The 24,746-nt window shown below is 36.6% G+C and overlaps 2 protein-coding genes and 1 long non-coding RNA gene across 3 annotated transcripts in view; 1 reads left to right on the top strand and 2 right to left on the bottom strand.

Annotated features, from left to right (window-relative positions):
- Positions 1-261: 261 nt before the first annotated feature.
- On the top strand, positions 262-1,936 carry LOC111467986. Its single transcript, XM_023113083.1, has 4 exons — positions 262-721; positions 783-919; positions 1,186-1,356; positions 1,607-1,936. The coding sequence occupies exons 1-4, from the start codon at positions 262-264 to the stop codon at positions 1,934-1,936; spliced, it is 1,098 nt and encodes a 365-aa protein (XP_022968851.1).
- Positions 1,937-20,223: 18,287 nt separating this feature from the next.
- LOC111467972 lies at positions 20,224-20,391 on the bottom strand. Its single transcript, XR_002714670.1, has 2 exons — positions 20,351-20,391; positions 20,224-20,279 (listed from the first exon to the last, which is right to left on the bottom strand). It is a non-coding gene; the product is annotated as an uncharacterized LOC111467972 (long non-coding RNA).
- A 2,042-nt stretch (positions 20,392-22,433) lies between these two features.
- LOC111467944 (putative disease resistance protein RGA3) overlaps positions 22,434-24,746 on the bottom strand; it is a 5,294-nt gene continuing 2,981 nt past the window's right edge. Inside the window, exon 2 of the mRNA XM_023113056.1 lies at positions 22,434-22,834. Within this exon, the coding sequence (XP_022968824.1) occupies positions 22,808-22,834 (27 nt within the window). The 3' untranslated portion in view covers positions 22,434-22,807. The remainder of the gene's footprint in view (positions 22,835-24,746) is intronic.

Here is a 24,746-nt window from a genome sequence, read left to right as displayed (position 1 = left end):
AAAAAAAAAAAAAAAAAAAAAAAAAAAAAAAAATATATATATATATATATATATATATATATATATAGAGAGAGAGAGAGAGCAATAGAAAAAAAGTTTTTCAATACTCTTCGTCTCCTTCTCTCTCCCTTCTCGACATCTTCTTCACAAGTACGCGAGTAGTACTTACACAAAGTGGTATCGGAGCACTCGATCGTTAGTGTGTGTGAGATTACTTCATAGATGAGTGAGTCTTATTTTAACAAATTGGTATCAGAGCCAATGGCAAATATGATGGCGAATATGATGGGTCAAATGCCGCTACCGCGATTAACGAAGATGAATTACGAGAATTGGAGCATCCAAATGAAGGCTCTTCTTGGTTCTCAAGATGCATGGGGGGTGGTCGAAGAAGGCTTCGAAGAACCAAAGAATATCATAGGTTATACGGCGGCACAAAACAAGGCGTTAAAGGAGTTGCAATCAAAGGACAAGGCGGCATTATACATGCTGTTCCGAGCCGTTGACAAGTCGAGCTTTGAGAAGATTGTCAGGGCAACTGCTTTAAAAGAAGCGTGGGACACTTTAGAAAAAGTGTTCATAGGAACAGACCGAGTCAAGCAAGTGCGTCTCCAAACTCTTCGTGGCAAGTTGGAGAGCCTGAAGATGAAGGAGTCAGAAAATATATATGACTGTGGAAAACCAACTAAATCGAAACGGAGAAATGTTACCCGAGACACGGGTTGTGGAGAAGATCTTGAGGTCTTTATCCGACAAATTCAATGATGTTGTATGTGCGATAGAAGAGTCGAAGGACCTAGCAAAATTCACGGTCGATGAGCTCGCCGATTCTCTGGAGGCACACGAGCAACGTAAGAAGAAGAAGGAGGAGACACTCGATCAAGCACTTCAAACAAAAGCATCAATAAAGGATGAAAAGGTACTCTACTTTCAAAATATTCAAGGTAGAGGTCGTGGAAGTCGCGAAAATGGTCGAGGTGGTCAAGGCAACAATTATGAAGAACATTATAAGAAGAATGGACAATCGAGCCAAGCAAATTGGCGTGGAAGAGGACGCCATCAAGGACGTGGTCAAGGACATTATTCCAACATCCAGTACTATAAATGTCAAAAATATGGTCATTATGCAAATAATTGTAACTCCGACAAATGTTACAGTTGTGGTAAAATGGGTCACTTTGCAAGAGATTGTCGAGCCGAGGAAAAGGTGGAAGAAACGATCAACCTAGCTTTGGAGGCGCAGCAAACGAAGACATTCTCTTGATGTCTCAAAATGAAGAGCTGAAAACAAAAGAACACAACGGCGTGAAGGACGATGGCAGTAGTAGTGAGGCGGTGGAAATTGTTGGAAATGAGGTGATATGCAGCAGATTTGGCGAAATCACAATATCGGAGACGAGAAAATCGAAGGAGGATAAATAACCGGATAACAGAGAGCTTGAGATCGAAGAGAGAGAGCTCCAGAGCAAGAAAGAGAATTTGAGAAAGAAAGAGGATGAGAATGAAAGAGAAAATAGAAGAAGAAAAGAAAGATTTTGAATTGAAGCTTGAAAGGTTAGAGAACGAAGTGGCTGAGCTGAGTGAGAGTTATTTCTATCTCAAATAGGAGAAGGAAGAGAATGGGAAGGTAATCTTTGAGCTCGTGAAGAAAATTGAAGAAGATATGGAGAAAGATAATGGTTTGTTAATGGATCTTGATGCTCTAGTGGAAGAGCTAGTGAGGGAGGAGAAAGATGTAGAGATGCTAACTCAACAAAGAGACTCACTCGACGTGAATCTGAATCGGGTCCAACACGAGGCAGTGAATTTACGACACACGGTTGAGATAATCACTTGTGATAAAGCCATAATGGAGGAGGCAAAAATGGAAGTGGAAAATGTCGTGGTGGACTTGCGAAGGGAATTGAGCAAACTGAAAGGTCTCAGGTTCGAGTAGAAGAAAATGCAAAGTGTAAAAACACACACATCGTGATGACGGGCGTCAAGTTATCGTTCTCACTCAGCTCGAACTGTGGGAAGAGAGGATACCTAAGCAGGAATTGCTGGAGCAAGCTTAGGGAACAAGGTTTTCTGCGTACACGTCGGTGTATATCATTGCAGAGGAGCCAACTTATCAATAAATAAGTTGAATAACTCAAGTGGTTAGAACTTTGACCTAACATCACAAAGGTCTCAAGTTCGAGTAGAAGAAAATGCGAAGTGTAAAAACACACACATCGTGATGACGGCTCTGGGTATCCGTGGGACGGTGAAATTCGACGATGGCTCCGTTGTCGAGATCGAAGTACGCGGCACTATCCTGGTCGCCAGCAAGGGAGGCGACTCAAAATTTGCGATAATCAACGATCCTTGCTCATGCAGGCAAGGTGCACAACGAATTTAGTTATTCTCTCCCTCATTTTTTACGCATTTTTCTTCCAACAACGAATTTATGTGAAAACAATAGTGCATATAGACATTTGTATTCAAATCCTTTGGCTTCAACAAACGTTGTACCAATTGATCTCTAGTTAACATCTTTTTATCCTCGATCGTTGCTCATGCAGGCAAGGTGCACAACGAATTTAGTTATTCTCTCCCTCATTTTTTACGCATTTTTCTTCCAACAACGAATTTATGTGAAAACAATAGTGCATATAGACATTTGTATTCAAATCCTTTGGCTTCAACAAACGTTGTACCAATTGATCTCTAGTTAACATCTTTTTCTCCTCGATCGTTGCTCATGCAGGCAAGGTGCACAACGAATTTAGTTATTCTCTCCCTCATTTTTTACGCATTTTTCTTCCAACAACGAATTTTCTCTCACCGAATTTATGTGAAAACAATAGTGCATATAGACATTTGTATTCAAATCCTTTGGCTTCAACAAACGTTGTACCAATTGATCTCTAGTTAACATCTTTTTCTCCTTATGAGTCACATCGAGGAGCATCTACTAGCTAGGTTCCAAGCTAGCACGTCAGTTTGTTGTACCACTACAAGTTGCGAAATTGACTATCCATATCTGACCCAGTTGTCTTTTTACAATCATATACTTATCATCATGCATATCCTCTAGACGACCTTCATCATGGTACTTCAAGCAGGGTTAGCTCTACCTCTATGGTCGAAAGTGGTGGAGACCGCTCGTGTCTTCTCAAGACTTGGATCACCTCAAGCGATGCCTTTATTGTTGAAACTAGTCACCAACATTTATACCATACTAGCTATCTAAGCTATGAGAGAACTTTTTTTTTTATCACGAGACTTTGAAATCCTTGTTTCATTAGTTATCTTATCTCTTAGACACGATGGAGTGCAAATGTCAACCTCGTTCCACTCTACTCATTCAAGGATTGTTTAACAGTTGAACATGTTTTGGTCTCTTATTTTTTTGGGTATCTATCTTTCTAATGCCCCCTGCCATTGTGTCTAACACAGGCACTTGTTTTGGCTAATGTGGCCCTGTTCATGTAGTTACGTTGTTCCGTTTGGTTGCTCTTGCTACATCCATCACTGAAATTTAAGGACTTTTAGTATGATTTTCCTTTGCCTTACATCTCGGATTCGGGTGCATCATCATCTGGCACCCAACAAGTCTTGACACAATTAATCGAGTTTTTTCGAGGCTATAGCTAGAAGCATTCTCTTGGAGGCATGAAACTCCCACTGGCTCATGCCCTTGAAACAAGACTTGCTCGTTGGTTGTCTTTTAATCTAGATTATTTTCAAGGTTGTAATGATGTTGCACAGCCTACTATGGTCCTTAAGCTTTTTTTGGGTTATTGGGAGTTTTAACCTTTAGGCCCTCTTCCCAAAGTTCTCCTTAAACATAGTCCTCTCTACCTTAACATTCGTCTAGTCTGTCCCTACCTCCAGCAACAACATCAACAGCTAGTGGTATTTTGGTCGTTCTTTTATCCAACCAACGAAAAAATCTACTCACTTGGACACTTGTCCTTGGTATGCCTTCCCTTAAGAGAAGTCACAAGGATTAGATCTAGTTGAGGCTTTACCTCATCTGCTACTACGTGAAGAACCTCATGCAATAAATTTCAGTTAATAGGTATTCTAACTAAAGCTTATCCTAATTAGATTCATTTTCAATTGGAACTAGGTTGTGATTGTTGCTTGCTACATACATACTGTCAAGGCGAGGCATGACTATGAGCCAAGCTGCCGGGGACACACTGACTTTCTATCTAAAGAAAATTGTCTACCGGACCTAATCAACCTAGAGATCTGATATCAAAGTATAACCCGACTTTATTGCATGAAATTTCATTTGTGTAAGGGTAAAAAAAAAAAAAATGTTGTAACTTCCGTAGATAGCACAATCCTACAATCGCACATCTCTCTATTCACTCAGCCAAAAACAAAAAACAGAATCTTAGATTTTCCATTTCTAACAAAACACTGTGGAGGCTGCACTATTGCACAGATTCGAAGCACAGGAAATAATATTATCGTTTCGAGAAAAGCCTATAAAAAAATAATATTATTGTTTCGAGACCATTTCTGTAAATCAATTTCTAAATTTACTTTTCGTCAAAATTTCATCAATTTCCTTACAAAACTCTTGAATGGTGGCTGAATATCTAAGTTAATCTTAGACTTCCCTTTGTCCTAATTTCGTTGCAATTATTTAGTTAGAAATTAAATACTAAGGTGTTCGAGTAATTCCGTAGCCATTTTGTTCTTATAAAACCGGCCAAAAGTATTTGTGAAAAAAAAAAAGAGGAAAACAGGGAGGGGAGAAACATGGACGGGTAAAACAAATAGGGAAGGAAAATGGAAGATGTGAAAAAGCATTATTGTTTGTCCTTAATGAATATACAACCAAATGATCCTATGACATATTTTTAGTTTAAATTTTACTAGTTTGGAAACGATCGTAACATGAAGGCAATTAAGTTTATATTCAAAATAGGTGAAACCTCGATAGAAGTAAGAACGAATTCGAAGGATGAAAGAAAGAAAATTTGGAGCTTGATAGAATTTTAACTAAGGCCAACCAAGTAAGTGGTTTTACTATCGGCTTAGTCGGAAGACATGTCTTATGTATAATGACACGTTCACAGTAGCCCTCGCACATGTCATTTATGTTTTATGTTATATGATGATGTGACGACATTATATGATGATGATGAGATTATATGATGATGTGATGATATTATATGATGATTTGATGACATTATATGATGATGTGATGACATTATATGATGATGTGATGACGTTATATGATGATGGATGATGACGTGATGACGTTAGATGATGATGTGATGATATTATATAATGATGTGATGACGTTATATGATGACGTGATGACGTTAAATGATGATGTGATGATGTAATGACATGCTGATGTGATGATTTTATATGATGATGTGATGATGTACATGATATTGACATGATGATGATGATGCATGATAATATGATGATATGAGACGTATGATGATGAAATGACTTAATAGGATGATGTTCCATAATAAGACGATGTGCATGTATTAAATGTTACAATGCACTATGACAATGAGTTTTCAAAGACAACCCTAGTTAATGTTAATGATGATGAATGTTTAAAGGTCAATGCTGCATGTTACCTAGAGTAACGTGTGAACAAGGTATAGGGTTGTGTCATAAAGATGATTTAAAGATAAAAACTATAGGGACCTCATGCATTTTGTGTGTTCATATATATCGGGATACTTCTCTATTTATGATGATGAGTACGGACACGTACACTTTGATGATGATGATGATCATCATGTCTCGCATGATACTCTTGGTCTGCTGACCTCTGGACATCGCTATGGATAGCTAGCTCGACTATGATGGGTCCAGGGGAGGTGTAAACCGCCTGGAGATCCACGCTCGCATGTGTGGGTCATGTGTAAAAAACTAATACACATCTAATTTTTTCCGTACTAGAGGCCTCCCCTATGATTGTTTTCAATGATAGATCCCTAGATCATGAGTTGCACGTGTTTGCATTCACTGACCCTAATAGTGGGGTCATTTGCTAAATATTTCTTAAAATAATTAAGCACTATGCTACTTCTTTTTTCTTTTTTTAGGTAAAAGCAATCCCAACATAGCTGATGACGACATCGTAATTCGAGACCATGACACATGCATAAGATAGTTGTAGTTACTTTCTTAGACTTACGTTAGAATAGAGTCTTTAATTTTAACATTTATTTATTATATTTTGTATTTTGTTGTACATATAACTTCTTTTTTCTTTCTTAGGTAAAAGCAATCCCAACACAGCTACAACGACATCGTAATTTGAGACCATGACACATGCATAAGATAGTTGTAATTACTTTCTTAGACTTAGGTTAAAATAGAATCTTTAAGTTTATCGTTTATTTATTATATTTCGTATTTTATTGTACATACAAAAGATTTTTTCGAACCATGACATGTTTTAAGGCGGTTTAATTTCACATATGAGTATAGACGATGACGACCATAGCGACTCTAAATAAGTAGAAATTTAGGGTCGCTACAATGAATGTATAGTTCTTCATCAGTTTTGCGCGAGGCGAGCATTGAATCACTTTGGCCCATGAGAAGGGCCCTAAGGTAATACTCACTGGTATGCAGGAGACCTTTTCGTTCTAACGGTGGTCGTACTCCATACCTAAATTATGGATGTAAATAAATTAATACGAATCACCATGCTCAAATCTAATATGAAATAATAAACCAAAAATGAAAGTTATATAGGTATGTATACATATATACATAAATAAGTTTGAGGCCAACAAATTATCTTAAAATTAATCATGAAACCTCTCCACCCCAATGGTTGAAATGATATGCCTAAGAAATTGTTGAAATATTTTTACAACTCAATCATGTATGATGGAATCATCAAAGATTTGACCTTTTCGAACTCTGTCTGTAACTCACTATAGGCTCGAGAAACAAAGAGAAGATGTGTATGAACGAGATATACAGCAACAAGAAGAAGGAAAAGGATTGTGGCATTATAGTAGAGCATTCAAAAATAATAATTTCTCTAATTTTTTTATATAAACCGACAATCTTGGCCTTTGTTCATCCTAGTTAGCAACTAAAAATCACTTTTAAATTGGATAAATGTCGAAAAAATAGGTATTAACCGACAAAATTTATGTAACATCTCTTCCTTCTCCGAGCTCGGGTTACAACCATGCTACCTAATCATTCAATTTTGAATCCATGTTCCTTTACGTGCATCTCGTGACTGCAACCAAATATTTATATGTACACTAAGCTTCCACGATGGTCGAAGTTTTCTTAACAAGAATCCATTTAATGTAGGACTTATGTTGGAGCCACCCCTTCTTGACTAAGCTTGAATCGACCTTATGTAATGATTATAATTTTAAACTTAAATCCATAGGTTACACCTTTCGCTCGATAGTAGAATCGACAATTAAAGCATCTAAGGTTACATTAATTGGGGATACACGACAGAATGAACTTTTTTATTTGAAAATTGCACCTCCAAAAAGCGTAGATCTATTTCAATTATTGTTTTCTTTCTTTCTCGAATACTATGCTTTTCTATTACGATAGATGGATGAATTCGTAAAGTAACTTATAGTACGAATGTCGTAAAAACAAAACTCATGACATGAAATATACTAGAAATTATATGGAGGTAAATATTCTTAAAAACATATAGATGTCGCATCTCTTATTCAAAATAATATAGTTTTACATAAATAATTTAAAGTTTTCCATTAGGACTTATTGCTGGGCAACTCGCATTATCATATCCTTCATCATTATCTATGATATCATCTTCTTCATCATTATTTGTGATGTCATCTTCTTCATCATTATCTATGATATCATTGCTTTCATCTCCTCTGCAACGATCGATCGGATTACAACCTCTTTGATATGGATTTGCAGGAGTTAAAATACAAAATTCAGGATGAGTTGGACTACATGCACGATCACGGTTGCGTTTCAAAGGATCGTAAGTGATGTAATGTGTTGCATTTGTTATCTCAATCATGTTAATGCCAATAAAGAGAACCACAATAAAAATAATCATGATTCCCTTAGACATGATGATGATGATTGTGGATAACAAAAACTAACACAAAACTAAATTTTGGAATGATTGAATTGGAAATACTCGAGATGTATTTATATATATACCATTAGCTATTTTTAGCTGTTGTGATTATTTTTATCTCTTTAGAATCTAAACCATAAAAAACACTATTTAAATGGTATGGTTAACATTTTGACAAGTTTGTAAGTTGAACCAAATGACAACCTTATTTTATGCTAACAATAAAGTTCTTATATTAGTTAAAAAAATTAGATTTTGAGTCAGTCAAAAGTTGATACGATTTTTAGTAAATTATTTTTTTAAAAAAGAAACTCATAATAAATGCAAAAGAGAGATACCTACAGACATTAAAATGAAATTGATGTCAATGATTTATTGATAAATATTTTATAAAATAAGAAAATATAGTCGAAAATTACTAGAGATAATACATGATTCAAAACTGTTTCAAATCTGAGATTTGTAGTCTCTTTAGAAGCAATATGAAAAGATAAAGTAATATGAACGAGTATAAAAATACTAACACTACAAGAATAATTGGATACAATAGCTTATGAAAAACGTTATCGTAGATTTTTTATAGCATTTTTCGTACGTCGTGACAGTCCATGTTAATCAAAGTATGGAACATTTTAATAGCGTTTTTGTATAGCTATTGGAACCGCTCAAGTCCATCGCTAGTAGATATTGTCCTATTTAGCCCAAGACTACTGCTAGCAAATATTGTCTTCTTTAGGCTTTTCCCTTGTAATTTTCTCTCAAGGTTTTTAAAACGTCTCTTAGGGGAGCTTTCCACACTCTTGTTTGTTCCCCTCTTCGATCAATATGGGATCTTAAACCATCGCTCGAAGATATTGTTCTTGAATGGTTCGTCTCCTCTTCAACCGATGTGGGATCTCACAATTCACCCCGTCAAGAGCCAAACGTCCTTACTAGCATTACTTCCTCTCTCAAATCGATGTAGTCTCACAGCTATAATAAATGCTATAATAGAGTAAACATACAATACTATGAAAACCTTTTATAGCATTGCTATAATTAACCTATAATAGCATCTTTTTTAAAGCTATAATATAGTATTTATACCATTAATCTTATGTTATAACAAATTTATTTAGTCATTTATAATTATTATAATTATTGTAATGCACGTTTGATAGCATGTTTTGGTCTGACCCGAATCCAGATCCAACGCAGCCGTTTCAGTGCAGATTGGTCCTACCCAGATCTAGATTCGACGCAGGTGGTTCGGTACGGATTGGTTCAACTCGAATTCGAATCCGATGGAGTCATTTTCGTCGCTAGATTTCCTGCGATTTTTCGTTTTCGTTTCTCTCTCCTCCGTACATCGTCTCCAATGTCCTTTCTCTTCCTTTTTCCTCTTCTACTTCTCTGTTGGTCTCACCTCTTTTCTCCCATGAGGTTTTGCAACTCGTTGACACCTAAAATGATAGAACATGAGGTTCTCAAAAACCTGAGACTCGGATCTTGTTTCCGACGAAGATAAACGTTGTTAAGGCATGAAACGTACCCCCTATATACGTGTAGTCGTCGGCAATCTCTTTCGTGGTGTGGGTTGCTCATTCTCGACGTGGGTTCGTCGGTTCGGTCTCACCGAAAAAGTTTTCAGATTCTCTCTATCTCTTTCTCTCTGTGTTTTCTCTTAAAGGTTGTCAAGGATATTTAGTAATAAATTATAGTTTACCATTATATTATATTTGATATTTTATTATAATACAAATATCTAATATTTGTCTTATTATCAGAGTTATCTTTCCATTGTTATTTCCATTTATTATTATTTCTATATCTTGTAATTTATTTGATTATAAATAAGATAACTTTCACAATATTTAGGTGTGGTTAATTAATCAAACATTCTTAAAGGTCAACAGTGAGGGTTGGTTAGAGCGTAGGTGTTTGTTGTCAGGTGAGTCATGGGGCATGGAACGTGAGGCGCGCTTCTTCAAGCGCTGCCCAAGAATTCCGACACCTTGCCAGAATTCTTAGTGCTTCTGGTGACTGCACATGAATTTTTTTTATACATTAACCATTATATGATATACCCCTAAAAAAAATTTCGTTCTCAAAAGTCTAAAACCCTTGTACCAATTCAGGGTATTTTTTTTTATTTCATCCTCCGGCTCCCACGTGGCTTCCTCAATGTGATGGTTCCACCACAATATTTTGATCAAAGCAATCTCCGTGTTGCGTAGGGATTTCACTTCACGAGTTAGAATTCTTATTGGCTTTTCATCATAACTTTAGTCTTCATTAAGCCGAAGGGGCTCGTAGAATACATTGTGTACACATGAGAGGGAGGGTGGTAAAACTAGTCTATACGCCACTGGACCATTCGCCTTGAGGATTTCGAAGGGTCCAATGAATCGATGGCTAAGTTCTAAGCTCTTACGCCTTACATATGCATAGTTTTTCTGTATACTTTGAGTGGTCTGCATCATTGCTCTAATTTTCTAAACGACCTCATTGGAGACCTTAACAAACTCGGATCCTACCAATTCTCTATTGCCCACTTCATCCCAGCATAACGGGGATGGACTCCATTTTCCATATAAGGCCTCAAATGGTGTCATCTCAATAGTTGCCTAGAAGCTGTTGTTTTACGAAAATTCCATCAGATGTAGTTTGGAATCCCAACTTCCTTTGAAGTCTAATACACAAGTGCGTAGCATGTTCTCTAGGATTTGATTCAAACGCTCAGTTTGACCATGTGTTTGCGAGTGGAAGGTAGTGCTAAAGTTGAGGTGAGTACCCAACACTTTCTGAAGTTCGCGCTAAAATGTCGACGTAAAGCGTGGGTCTGTGGATTTTGTCAATCGGTCGACAATTATCTAGATTACCTAATAGCCCTTCAACGTTCTAGTGGTCCTACTAGGAAGTTCATGGCTATATTTGTTAGAATAAACTTAAATTAAAAGGGTAGTTTTAATTTTTATTAATTTTAGCACGTTTTGAAACTCAGTGTTAAAGGAAAGGACAGAAGGAAAATTGAAAGGCCACATTTCTTGAATAGTGGGAATTATTTCTAGAGAAGGATGGCATGCCATGTGATAGCTATTTTTAGCCTTTATAAAAGTTTGTTTTCCTAGGGAGGCAAGAGAGCAAGTACAGCAAGAAGAAAAACAGAAAGAAAAATTGTCAAAAGTTTTTTAGAATTCTTTGTCTCCTTGTCTCTCCCCTCTCGACATCTCCTTCATAGTTTCGTGAGTGTTATTTTAACAAGTTAGTATCAGAGTGAGCTTTTATTTTCAACAAATTGGTATCAGAGCCGATGGCGAATATGATGAGACAAATGCCGCTACCACGATTAACGAAGACGAACTATGACAATTGGAGCATCCAAATGAAAGTTCTTCTCGGTTCTCAAGACACATGGGATGTGGTCGAAGAAGGTTTCGAAAAACTAGAGGATACCACGGATTTACGGCGGCGCAAAACAAGGTGCTAAAAGAATTGTGATCAAAGGATAAAGCAGCATTATACATGCTGTTCCGGGCTGTTGACGAGTCGGGCTTTGAGAAGATTGCAAGGGAAAATACTTCAAAAGAAGCGTGGGACACTTTAGAAAAGATGTTCAAAGGAACCGACCGAGTCAAGCAAGTGCGTCTTCAAACTTTGCGTGGAGAGTTGGAGAGCATGAAGATGAAGGAGTCAGAAAATGTATCTGACTACATTACGCGCGTACAGACCGTGGCAAATCAACTAAATCGAAACGGAGAAATGTTACCCAAGACGGGGGTTGTGGAGAAGATCTTGAGGTCATTAACCGACAACTTTGAGAATACTGTATGTGCGATAGAAGAGTCAAGGGACCTAGCGACGTTCACAGTTGATGAGCTCGCCGGTTCTCTCGAGGCACACAAGCAACGTAAGAAAAAGATGGAGGAGACACTCGATCAAGTGTTTCAGACTAAGGCATCATTAAATGATGAAAAGGTACTCTACTCTCAAAATATTCAAGGTAGAGGTTGTAAAAGTCGGGGAAATAGTTAAGGTGGTCAAGACAGCAGAAATGAAGAAATCTATAAGGAGAAGAGACAGTCGATCTGTTAAGAATGAGAAATAGAAATAGAATTGGGAAGGTGTGTTGTGTATTATCATTGATATTGATATTCTTTAAATAGGATACAAACTAGTACAAATGAAAAATAAAATAATTAAATACTGAGAATAAAATAAAATATGCTGTAAATTAAATCATAAAAGAAAGAATATTAAGATATAATATCTACGATATATTCCATAAATAATATATCTCAACACTCCCCCTCAAGTTGGAGAGTGTATGTTAATCACGTCCAACTTGTCTTTATGAGTGTAGGTCAATAACACCTGAGTTGTCTTTGAGAAGAGAGTGTAGGTCAATAACACTTGTCTCCACACTAGTGAAAATATTCGTCAAAAAATAGACCACCTTTAATTGGTTTGTATTTTTAGACTTTCAAGAAATTATTGAACTTACAAGAAAGATGCAAAACTCAGAAATAGACAGCAATGATTGATTCGAGGATTAGTAACTTGTCCCATTTAATTTGATTTTGAACAAGTGAATATCCTCCCTGATCACTTCTTGGTCTATGCATAAATGATTTACTGGATAATAACAGCAAGATCGGTGCTCTGGATCACTTGAGAGGTTGTGAAAGAGAATACGAACATCTTGAATATGTCACCTTTGAGCTTGGTGAGAAATTTGAAGATGCTTATAACGAATTCTTGATATTGGATGATTAACGACTATAAAGGCTTCATTGATTGAGTTAGAGTTTGGGTTTAGGTTTAATACTCCCCTTGGGCTCAAAGTCCAAGGGGGTATTAGGAATACCAAGATCGGTGCTCTGATATTAGGAATACTAAGATCGGTGCTCTGATACCGTTAAGAATGAGAGATAGAAATAGAAATAGAATTGGGAAGTGTGTATTATCATTGATATTGATATCCTTTAAATAGGATACAAGCTAGTACAAAAGAGAAAAATATAAAATAATTAAATACTGAGAAAAAAAATATATTGTAAATCAAATCATAAAGGAAAGAATGTTAAGATATAATATCTACTATATATTCCATAAATAATATATCTCAACCGGATCCAAGCAAATTGGTGTGGAAGAGGACGCAATCAAGGACGTGGTCAAGGATATAATTCCAACATCGAGTGTTAAAAATGTCAAATATATGGCCACTATGCAAATAATTGTAACTCCAACAAATGTTACAATTGTGGCAGAATGGGTCATTATGCAAGAGATTTTCAAGACGAGGAAAAGGTGGAAGAAATCATCAACCTAGCCTTGGATGACGCAACAAACGGAGGTATTCTCTTGATGGCCCAAAAAATGAAGAGCTGAGTATAAGAGGAGACGGCGGTGCGAAAGACGATGGCGATAGTCGTGAGGCGGTGGAAACAGAGAAGGAAATTGCTGAGCTGAGTGAGATTTCCTCCTATTTCGAACAGGAGAAGGAAGAGAAAGGAAAGGTAATCTTTGAACTTGTGAAGAAAGTTGAAGAAGGTGTGGAGAAAGAGAAGGACTTGTTAATGGAGATTGATGCTCTAGTGGAAAAGCTAGTGAGAGAAGAGAAAGATATAGAGATGCTGACTCAATAAAGAAACTCACTCGACGTGAACCTGAATCGAGTCCAACAGGAGGTAGTGAATTTACGACACACGATTGAGATACTCACTCATGATAAAACCAAAATGGAGGAAGCAAAAATAGAAGTTGAAAATGTCGTTGTGGACTTGCGAAGGGAATTGAGTAAACTGAATGAAGCTATGACGTCTGAGTCGAGCGAGGCTGAGAACGGGAGAAATGAGGAGTTGGTGTCTCAAATGGGATGTTCTCGAGGAGCTCCAAATGAAGTCTCGAAAATGAAAAATCTACAATTGAGCTCGAGAAAACGAAACTACGACTGAGCTCAAGAAAACGAAAACGACTCAAGTGTAATCATTGAATATAGCATTTAAGTTTATGGGGAGTTTGGTTCGAATAAACTTGAATGAAAACCGTAGTTTTAATTTTTGTTAATTTTAGTAAGTTTTGAAACTCATTCTTTGAAGGAGAAGCAAAAGAAAAATTGAGAGCCAATATCAGATGGCCATTTTTAGCCTTTAAAAACCTATAAATTAGTTTGTTTTCACACATGAAAGCAGAGCTTACAGCAAGAAGAAAGAGCAGAAACAAAAATGGTCTCATTTAAGTACAGTTTAATAAAATAAGTACTTTTTACAATTACTTGTCTCCTTGTCTCTTACATCTCCTTCACAATTTCATTAGGTGTTATTTTAACAAGTTAGTATCATAGCAGAGATTTTATTTTCAACAATATTTTCTCACTTCTACCCAGAAACTCTCAGGGGTTGTAACATCCCCACCATCTTTTGTCTGAGAGTTTTTACCCGTTGACATACTAGGTATTTGCTTACAAATTCTGCTACATCCTTCTTCATGCTCCGCTATAAAAAAATGTTGTTTTAGATCTTGGTACATATTAGTACAACCTCGATGCATAACAAATGGCGAGTTATGAGCTTCCATCACTATCTCCTTTTTTTAATGCCTTTATTGTGGGACACAAAGGCATCCTACAACCTAGATGCATTGCAAAATGACGGAGTTATGAGCTTCCATAAATATCTCATTTCTTAATTCCTCTATTATTGGGACACAAAGCATCTCTTACCCATAATCTCCTTTCTTAATTCCTCTATTATTGGGACACAAAGGCATCTCTAACACATAAATTCGTCATCCGAGGACTTTGAGAACTCATCCACACGATCTCTGCTAGCTAGCTCAAAATCTTATGTAGGCTAGGGTCCTCTTGTTGGAAATTAATAATTCTCTGTTTAAGTGTAGGTTGTACTATGAGTCGAGTCATATGTGCTATGACTCCTTTAGTCACTACAGTTACGTTAGCTCGCTCGAAATTTTTTATACTCGTACTTCGTTAGTAATGAGGGCCGACGAATGTGCCATCTTTCGACTTAGGGCATCTGCGACCACATTTTCCTTTCAAGGGTGGTATTGGATGTCTATATCGCAATCCTTCACGAGTTCTCCAACTACCTCAGTTGCCTAATGTTCAGCTCTTTCTAGGTGAAGAGTATTTCAAACTCTTGTGGAAGGTGTAAATTTAGATTTTCTCTCCATACAAAGTAGTGTTGCCAAATTTTGAATGAGAACACTATCACGGCCAACTCTAAGCCATGTGTAGGATAGTTTTTCTCGAATTATTTTAATTGACGAGATGCTTATGCAACAACCTTGCCATGTTGCATCAACGCACATCCTAGTCCTTTCTTAGAAACATCACTATAGATCCCGTACACTTTTGAACTCTCTTGTACCATGAGCACTGGGGCTGTCACCAATCTTTGTTTTAGGTCTTGGAAGCTTACCTCACATGCAACCCTCCACCTAAATGGTACACCCTTCCTTGTTTGCTGTGTAAGTGGTGAAGATATCTTAACAAAGTACTGCATGAATCTTCGATAGTTCCCTGCCAATCCTAGAACTCTTCGCACATTCGTAACTGTAGTTGGTCGTTCCCACACAGTAACCACTTTGATTTTGGTAGGGTCTACGGAAATTTCGTCCTTTGATACCACATGTCCCAATAACGAGATTTGTTGAAGCCAAAATTCGCAATTGGAGAACTTGGCGTACAACTTGTTCTTATGCGGAATTTAACTCTTAAAACATCATCTTTAAAATCATAATTTCAACGTAAGCATAATTTCTTCATTGAAAATACTACCATGATCTTACGTATTCGAAAACATAATTTAGGAACAAAATTAACCATAGTAACAAAGAATTCTAACCTAAGTCTAGGAGTTTTAAAATGTTACTAGCCTATGCATGTGTCATGATCTCTGATCGTGATATCGTCGTCAATCGTATAGGGGCATCCTACCTTTACCTGAAAATGATGTAACACACAGTCTGAGTATTCAAATACTCAGTAAGTGACCCCATTATTGGGTCGTGAAAATACAAACACATGCAAGTCATGCTCTAGGGACCTATCATTAAAAACCATCATAGGTGTGGCCTTTAGTCCGAACTAAATTGGATGTGTAGTAATTCTCTACACACGAACCACACGTGCAAGCGTGAACCTCCAGGTGGTTCGCACCCCCTTTGGACCCATCATAGTTGAGCTAGTTGTCTGTAGCAACGTCCGGAGGTCAGCAGACCCTTGAGTGTCATAAGTGACATGATCACCACCATCATCGTAGCTTACACGTCCGAACTCATCATCGTAAAAGGAAAAGTAACCCGATGTTTATGTACACACAGAGATGCCTGAAGCTCCTATGGTTTCTCATCTTTAAAACATCTTTATGACACAACCCTAGTTTCATCCGTACATTACCATAAATAATATATTTGCATTAGTCTTCATTTTTTCATCATCATTAATATTAACTAGTGTTGCATCTTAGGAAAGTCATCATCATAATGCAATATGGCACTCAAAGCATACTTCTCATCTTAATATGGAACCTAACATCATATTAAGAAAATACATCACCATACGTCATCATGCTAGCATGCATCGTCGTCATTATTCAACATCATCATAAACACATCATAATCATCGTAAAACATCAAAAGGCGTCATCATATAACTCATACACATCATCATACACCATATATCATACGTCATACATCATAAATCATCAATAAGGCATCATAAGCATAAAGCGTAAATAACATGGACAGGAGCCACTAGGCACGTGTAGTCACACATCAAGCAATTTTCTAGACTATCCTATACTACGGCCACTTATTTGTTTGTTCTTAACCGGCGTTTCTCTAAATTCAAGTTTTCTAAGCTTTCATTCCTAGAAGATACTCCAAATATCACTAGAGATCGTTTCCTATTAGGTCGTTCAGTGCATTTCATTAATATTTCACAATTCTAATATAAATTCAACTTGAACTTGTGAAATAAAGCATCGTATTGACCTTATTTAGGGTAAAAATAAGCTTTAGGAGGGTTGGAACAGTGGAAAAAGGGTATTTTTTTTCGTTTTCCGAGTTGAGGAACCAATTTTTGAGCTGTAGAGTAGAGTCAGTCGAGTCGAGTCATTTAAGCCGCTCAAGCTGAAGTCAGGTTCATCGGTTTGATCTCATCAAAAAAGTTTATGAATTCTTTCTCTATCCCGTTCTCTCTGGGTTTTCTATCTTGTAGGTCGTCTGTGAGGGGTGGTTGGAGCATGGGTATTCGTTGTCAGGTAAGTCGTGGGGCGTGGAGCATGAGGCATGCTTCTTCAGGCGCTGTCCAAGAATTCCAGCGCCTCATCGAAATCCTCGGGGCTTCCAGTGACTCCACGTGAATCTTGCTTTTTTTTTTCTTTTTTTATAAACTTACCACTACAGTAAGTGATCCACTATTGGGGTTAGATGCAAGCACATACAATCATGAATGAGACCTATTATATTAGTCTATGTCCTTAGGCAACTATCCTAAGCAAGTAATTGGATGTGTATTTATTGTTTTACACACGGTCCACGCGTGCGAGTATGGACCCACCAATCGGTTCGCGTACCTCCAAGGCCTCTTTCTTTGTTGAGCTATCATTCTCTGGAGTTATTGTCGGACACCCGTTAGGAATAGTGACCATCGCAGTATTATGATAAATATAATGATCATTTTCTTGCCTCGTAACATACGTGTCCGTACCATCATAAAAAGAGGGGTATTTCCCAATGCATGAACACACAATGATACATGAGGTTCCAACATTTTCATTTCATTATCATGTAAAACAACCACTTCTGCTTTCCTTCATATTATATCATTTTATCATGACTTTCCATGCATATAATGAGGTTGTGCATTATGTCAAAACATCATATTTCATGTCAAACATATGTCATATCATACACATATCGTTTCTTTAATGTGTCATTTCATAATATGCACATATCATATCTTATATCATGTCACAACATACGTCATATCATCAAGAATATTACATTGTAACATATATCATTCACATATCATATCACAAATATGTCATTCGGCATATCATATCGCAACATATATCATACCATTCGCATATCACATCGTAAATATATCATTTCATAACCTTTCACATAAAAACGCATATGACATGTGTGAAGCCACGGGGCACAGGTCATCATACAACATACAAATTCTAATCGAACTGAAGTTCTCCCTAGTTTCAGGTACGTTTGAATTTCATCCCTCGAAGTTGCTTTAAGTATCGTTGGGAGTTGTTTCCTATTAGAACGTCCATCTCGTTTCGTTAATAATTGTGACGACCCTAAATTTTTACTTATCTAGAGTCGCTACCACCATCATCATCCATAGTCATATGCCAAATTAAACATTTAAAACTTCCTCATAAACATAAATTCCATCTTAAAACATAGCTATGGACTTAAATGTTCGAAAACATCTTTTAAATAACACAAAAAAAATACTAAATAAAATAAATAACCATTAAAATTAAAAAGACTCTATTCTAACCTAAGTCTAAGAAAGTAAGTAGAGCTACCCTATGCATGAGACATGGTCTTGAATTACGATGTCGTCGTCAGCCGTATAGGGTTGTCTTGTCTTTACTTGAAAAAGAAGCAAGCACATGGCTTGAGTATTTTAAGAAATACTTAGTAAGTGATCCTATTATTGGGGGTAAGAGGATGCAAACTCATGCATCTCATGATGTAGGGATCTATCATTTAAAATCATCACAGGTGTGGCCTCCAGTCTGGACAAAATTAGATGTGTAGTACTTCCCTACACAGGACCCACACTTATGAGTGTCGATCCCTAGGCGATCCACACCCCTCTAGACCCATCATAGTCGAGCTAGCTGTCTGTAGCGATGTTCGGAGGTTAGCAGACCCCGAATGTCATGCGATGCATGATCATCATCATATAGTGTACGCGTTCGTACTCATCATCATAAATGGGGAAGTATCTTGATGTATATGAACACACAAAATGCATGAGGTTCCTATAGTTTTCATCTTTAAATTATCTTTATGACACAACCCTATACCTCATTCATACATTAATCTAGGTAACATGCACGCATTGGCCTTTATACATTTATCATCGTTAACATTAACTAGTCGTTGAATTTTAAGTGGCATACTATTAGTGAAGTTATTTCTAGAAGATAAATATTTGAAAATTGTATTTCATACCTACAATTATATATTGTGGGGACTCTAACGTATAAATGAGAGTTATCTAGATATATCATAGCTATAGAAGAATTTCAATATTGGACTCAACTCAAAGGTTCAGACTATATGTACTATTTATCTGATCTTATAACGGGTTAGAATCTTTTTTTTAGTAAATCATGAATTTGTCTCGGACAGTATTGAAAATCTTATCGAAAGCTTAATTCAAATGAAACAATTTTTCAACCTAATTCAAATGAAATATTAACTTTATCACTCATATATTGATTAAAGTTAGGTTTTTCTTATTTTATTTTTATTAAAGTAGGATAAGATATAAACTTAACACCTAACTTAAAAATAATTATTCATCTCATTTCCTCAATTCAATTTCAATTACCATATATATTGGCTGGGAAAAAAATTGGCTATATGATTTCCTCAATTCGATATATTAATAAAACTTGTTGACACAGCTAGAGTGGCAACATCTCGGTTCATAGATTACAGGTTTGAATCTTTTTTCTCATGTTCGTAATATATTATCCTAATTGATACTCTAAATTCAAACAACTACAATAATGTTTAGACTCGAACACCAAAATGTGTCAACTAAATAAAACGTCAGACAAAACTAGAAGCGACCGTACCTATAAGAAATAATAACCGAGTCGGGAAAAATAGGTTAAAAGAATTTTAATTTTTTTAGATATTTGAATTCTTACCTAAATTTTAAAAATAAAAACAAAAAACAAACATTTTTTTATTTATTTTTTAAATTTTAACTTATATCTTGAAAGTATCATAATGTTTATAAATTTAATTAAAAAAAACTAAATATTTATAATTACGTCAATGTTTTAAGAAATTTCATTGAAGTAAATATCTAAACGTAAAATAGAATAATAATTTGAATAAAGATAAAACGATGAACTAAAATGTTACAAATAAAATAGATGATCTCCATGAAAGCGTAGTAATTAATGTAGAAACAAAATTAGTACAATTGTTAAAAGTACTGAGAATTCCATTATAATTTTACTTAGGCTAATGAAAACATTATAAAAAGGAAGTATAAAGAAAAGAAACAAATATAAAATAGTTATTCTAGGATACACGAACGTTGGGTATGTTAGATGATGAAAGTCCCACGTCGGCTAATTTAGGAAGTGATCATGGGTTTATGAGTGAGGAATACTAACTCCATTGGTTTGAGGCCTTTTGGGAAGCTCAAAACAAAACCATGAGAGCTTATGCTCAAAGTGGATAATATCATACCATTATGGAGAGTCGTGTCCGTCTAACATGGTATTAGAGCCACGCCCTAAACTTAGCCGTGCCAATAGATTGGCAAATCCTCGAATGTCGAACAAAGGACTCCAAAAAGAGCCCTAAACTTAGCCGTGCCAATAGATTGGCAAATCCTCGAATGTCGAACAAAGGACTCCAAAAAGAAAAAAGGAGTCAAGACTCCTCGAAGGTACGAAGGCAGTCAAAAATGACTAAGACTCCAAAGGAGTCGAGCCTCGATTAAGGGGAGGCGTGCTTTGTTCGAGGGGAGGTGTTGGATGATGAAAGTCCCACATTGGATAATTTAGGAAATAATCATGGGTTTATAACTGAGGAATACTAACTCCATTGGTTTGAGGCCTTTTGGGAAGCCCAAAACAAAACCATGAGAGCTTATGCTCAAAGTGGACAATATCATACCATTATGGAGAGTCGTGTCCATCTAACATGGTATTAGAGCCATGCCCTAAACTTAGCCGTGCCAATAGATTGGCAAATCCTCGAATGTCGAACAAAGGACTCCAAAAAGAAAAAAGGAGTCAAGACTCCTCGAAGGTACGAAGGCAGTCAAAAATGACTAAGACTCCAAAGGAGTCGAGCCTCGATTAAGGGGAGGCGTGCTTTGTTCGAGGGGAGGTGTTGGATGATGAAAGTCCCACATTGGATAATTTAGGAAATAATCATGGGTTTATAACTGAGGAATACTAACTCCATTGGTTTGAGGTCTTTTGGGAAGCCCAAAACAAAACCATGAGAGCTTATGCTCAAAGTGGACAATATCATACCATTATGGAGAGTCGTGTCCATCTAACATGGTATTAGAGCCATGCCCTAAACTTAGCCGTGCCAATAGATTGGCAAATCCTCGAATGTCGAACAAAGGACTCCAAAAAGAAAAAAGGAGTCAAGACTCCTCGAAGGTACGAAGGCAGAGTCGAGCCTCGATTAAGGGGAGGCGTGCTTTGTTCGAGGGGAGGTGTTGGATGATGAAAGTCCCACATTGGATAATTTAGGAAATAATCATGGGTTTATAACTGAGGAATACTAACTCCATTGGTATGAGGCCTTTTGGGAAGCTCAAAACAAAACCATGAGAGCTTATGCTCAAAGTGGACAATATCATACCATTATGGAGAGTCGTGTCCATCTAACATGGTATTAGAGCCATGCCCTAAACTTAGCCGTGCCAATAGATTGGCAAATCCTCGAATGTCGAACAAAGGACTCCAAAAAGAAAAAAGGAGTCAAGACTCCTCGAAGGTACGAAGGCAGTCAAAAATGACTAAGACTCCAAAGGAGTCGAGCCTCGATTAAGGGGAGGCGTGCTTTGTTCGAGGGGAGGTGTTGGATGATGAAAGTCCCACATTGGATAATTTAGGAAATAATCATGGGTTTATAACTGAGGAATACTAACTCCATTGGTTTGAGGCCTTTTGGGAAGCCCAAAACAAAACCATGAGAGCTTATGCTCAAAGTGGACAATATCATACCATTATGGAGAGTCGTGTCCATCTAACATGGTATTAGAGCCATGCCCTAAACTTAGCCGTGCCAATAGATTGGCAAATCCTCGAATGTCGAACAAAGGACTCCAAAAAGAAAAAAGGAGTCAAGACTCCTCGAAGGTACGAAGGCAGAGTCGAGCCTCGATTAAGGGGAGGCGTGCTTTGTTCGAGGGGAGGTGTTGGATGATGAAGTCCCACATCGGCTAATTTAGGAAATGATCATGGGTTTATAAGTGAGGAATACTAACTCCATTGGTTCGAGGCCTTTGGGCTATTGGTTTGAGGTCTTTTGGGAAGCCCAAAGCAAAACCATGAGAGCTAATACTCAAAGTAGACAATATCATACCATTGTGAAAAGTCATATTCGTCTAACAGGGTACATGTGAAACTTTTTCCCGTTCAACACTACCTTCACCAACTTCAAGCTGGGAACATTCATACACATCCAAACGATTCAATCTAGTTAGATTTGACATAGATTCTTTCGATGGCAAGTTTTTCAAATTTCTGCACTCTAATAATTTCAATGTCTCCAAAGATGTAATATTTCCCGACCATTCTGGCAAAGATTCAATGTCATTAAAACTCTCAATACACAACACTCTTAAAGAAGTGAGAAGCTCAAATTGTTGAGGAAGTTGTGTCAAACTATTAGTTTCTTTTTCATGCAACTGAAGAACTTCAAGTGAATTGAAAGGTATGAATCGACTCCAATCATGACCCTCCATTGACCCTTTAACTGTCAATGCTTTCAAGTTATGAATATCATCGAGCCCCTCTGGAAAATTATGAAAGTTTTCGATTCTTAATGTAGTCAAATTTTACATATTTTGCATATTTGGAAATGAAATATCATCACAAAAGTCGCATATCCACAAATGTTCGAGTGAGCTACAACATTCTAACCAGTTTGGTAGCTTTACCAAACTTGTACAATCATAAATGCTTAGAGATCGAAGCTTTAGAGGACTTCGAAAACTTGAAAATAACATTGCATTCACCGTGTCAGCTTCCAACCTCTGGCTATGAGTTGTAAAAATGTTTGGAATATTCGTTAGTTTGAGACAAGAACGAATGGTTAAGCTTTCGAGATGAGGAAACGTTGTACAATTCGTCATAGTAGCAACATCATTCCATTGCTCTAAACTGTCCATTCTCCAAATTTCAAATGTTTTCAATTTAGGAAATAAAGTTTTATTGTCGCAATAATTCCCATAAAACTCATCTCCAATACTTTTTACACCATTTAGGTCAGAAATTATAAGAACCTGGACAACTGTTCCAGCATTGGTAAAGTTTTACATCTTATGCAAGACCGTAACTCGAGTTTAATTAAGTTTTCAACAAATACCACAGGGTTTATCAATACACAATACTTGAAGGTTTATGTGTGGTTGAAGCCCTTCCAATACATTCAAATCATTATCACCATAGTCTTCTCTGCTTAAACTCCATTCAAAAGATAGATCATAAATATTTTCCTTCTCAACTAAATTTGCAGCCATTGCCTCCTTTTTACTTTTGACTTGTTCTCGGGATCGGAACTTAGAAAAATGGTTGGGACAACAAACATCCATCTCGTTTGTATTTTGGATACCTGTATAACCATCGAAGACTGTTGAAGTGACTAATTCCTGGAAATTTAGAGGCGTTGAGGACAAAGAAATTGTTAGAGTTACCATTTTTATTTTTATCTAGTAACAACATGCTTGATGTTAAGAAAAGATCTTTTACAGGAAGGTTGGCTAGAGATTTTTTGTAAAAACGCTAGTCCCATCAGTTCATAATGAGAGTATTTCAATCTTTTTTGATTTCATGTATTATTCTCATCTCATTATGCGCATCACATAAAGGGGGAGCCGTATGAGATGAAAATCTCACGTACGGTTCTGGAACGGAGATTCTTTGAATGGAATAACGAACGACCGTAACGGATGTCGGCTCAATCCGAAGGAAATTATGCGGAAGCTCTACAGAATTATTATGAAGCTATGCGACTAGAAATCGATCCCTATGATCGAAGTTATATACTCTATAACATAGGTCTTATCCACACAAGGAACGGAGAACATACGAAAGCTTTGGAATATTATTTTCGGGCACTAGAACGAAACCCGTTCTTACCACAAGCTTTTAATAATATGGCTGTGATCTGTCATTACGTGCGACTATCTCCACTATAGAAAGAAAAAAAAAGAGCAAATTCGATAATAAATACTAAAAAAAATAGGCTTTCTACATATGTATTGTCCAAACTAACGATTTGTATCAGCTGTAGCAAAGAAAGAAACTTCATAGAAGTAGAAATATGAAGAAATAGGTATGCCTAGATACTTTATTCTATGGATAAAGGATCTAATTGATAGAAGAAGCACCGTAAAGATCAATTAGTCAGGTTTTTGGCCGATACAATAAAAACTGCTTACTTATATCATGATATAAGATCAAAATGAAGGAATCCACTTATGTAATAGGGTGGATACCCTCCGATATTGAGCAGCGGTGTAGCATCAGATCCCAAAGACAGTAAGTCTTTTCTTTCTTATGAAAGAAAGTCTTTTTCAAGGATTCTATATCAATTTATAGATGAAACCGAGATAGTTATCTTTCAGAAAATTGTAACGATAGTGGAATGCCTATGCTTTATTCTTCTGAAGGTGGGAGAAAAGATAAAACTTATTTAATTATTC

Source organism: Cucurbita maxima, unplaced genomic scaffold, assembly GCF_002738345.1.
Source record: "Cucurbita maxima cultivar Rimu unplaced genomic scaffold, Cmax_1.0 Cma_Scf00035, whole genome shotgun sequence".
NCBI lineage: Eukaryota > Viridiplantae > Streptophyta > Magnoliopsida > Cucurbitales > Cucurbitaceae > Cucurbita > Cucurbita maxima.
The sequence above is the reverse complement of the archived record's forward strand: the minus strand, read 5'-3'. Positions and strand labels throughout refer to the sequence as shown.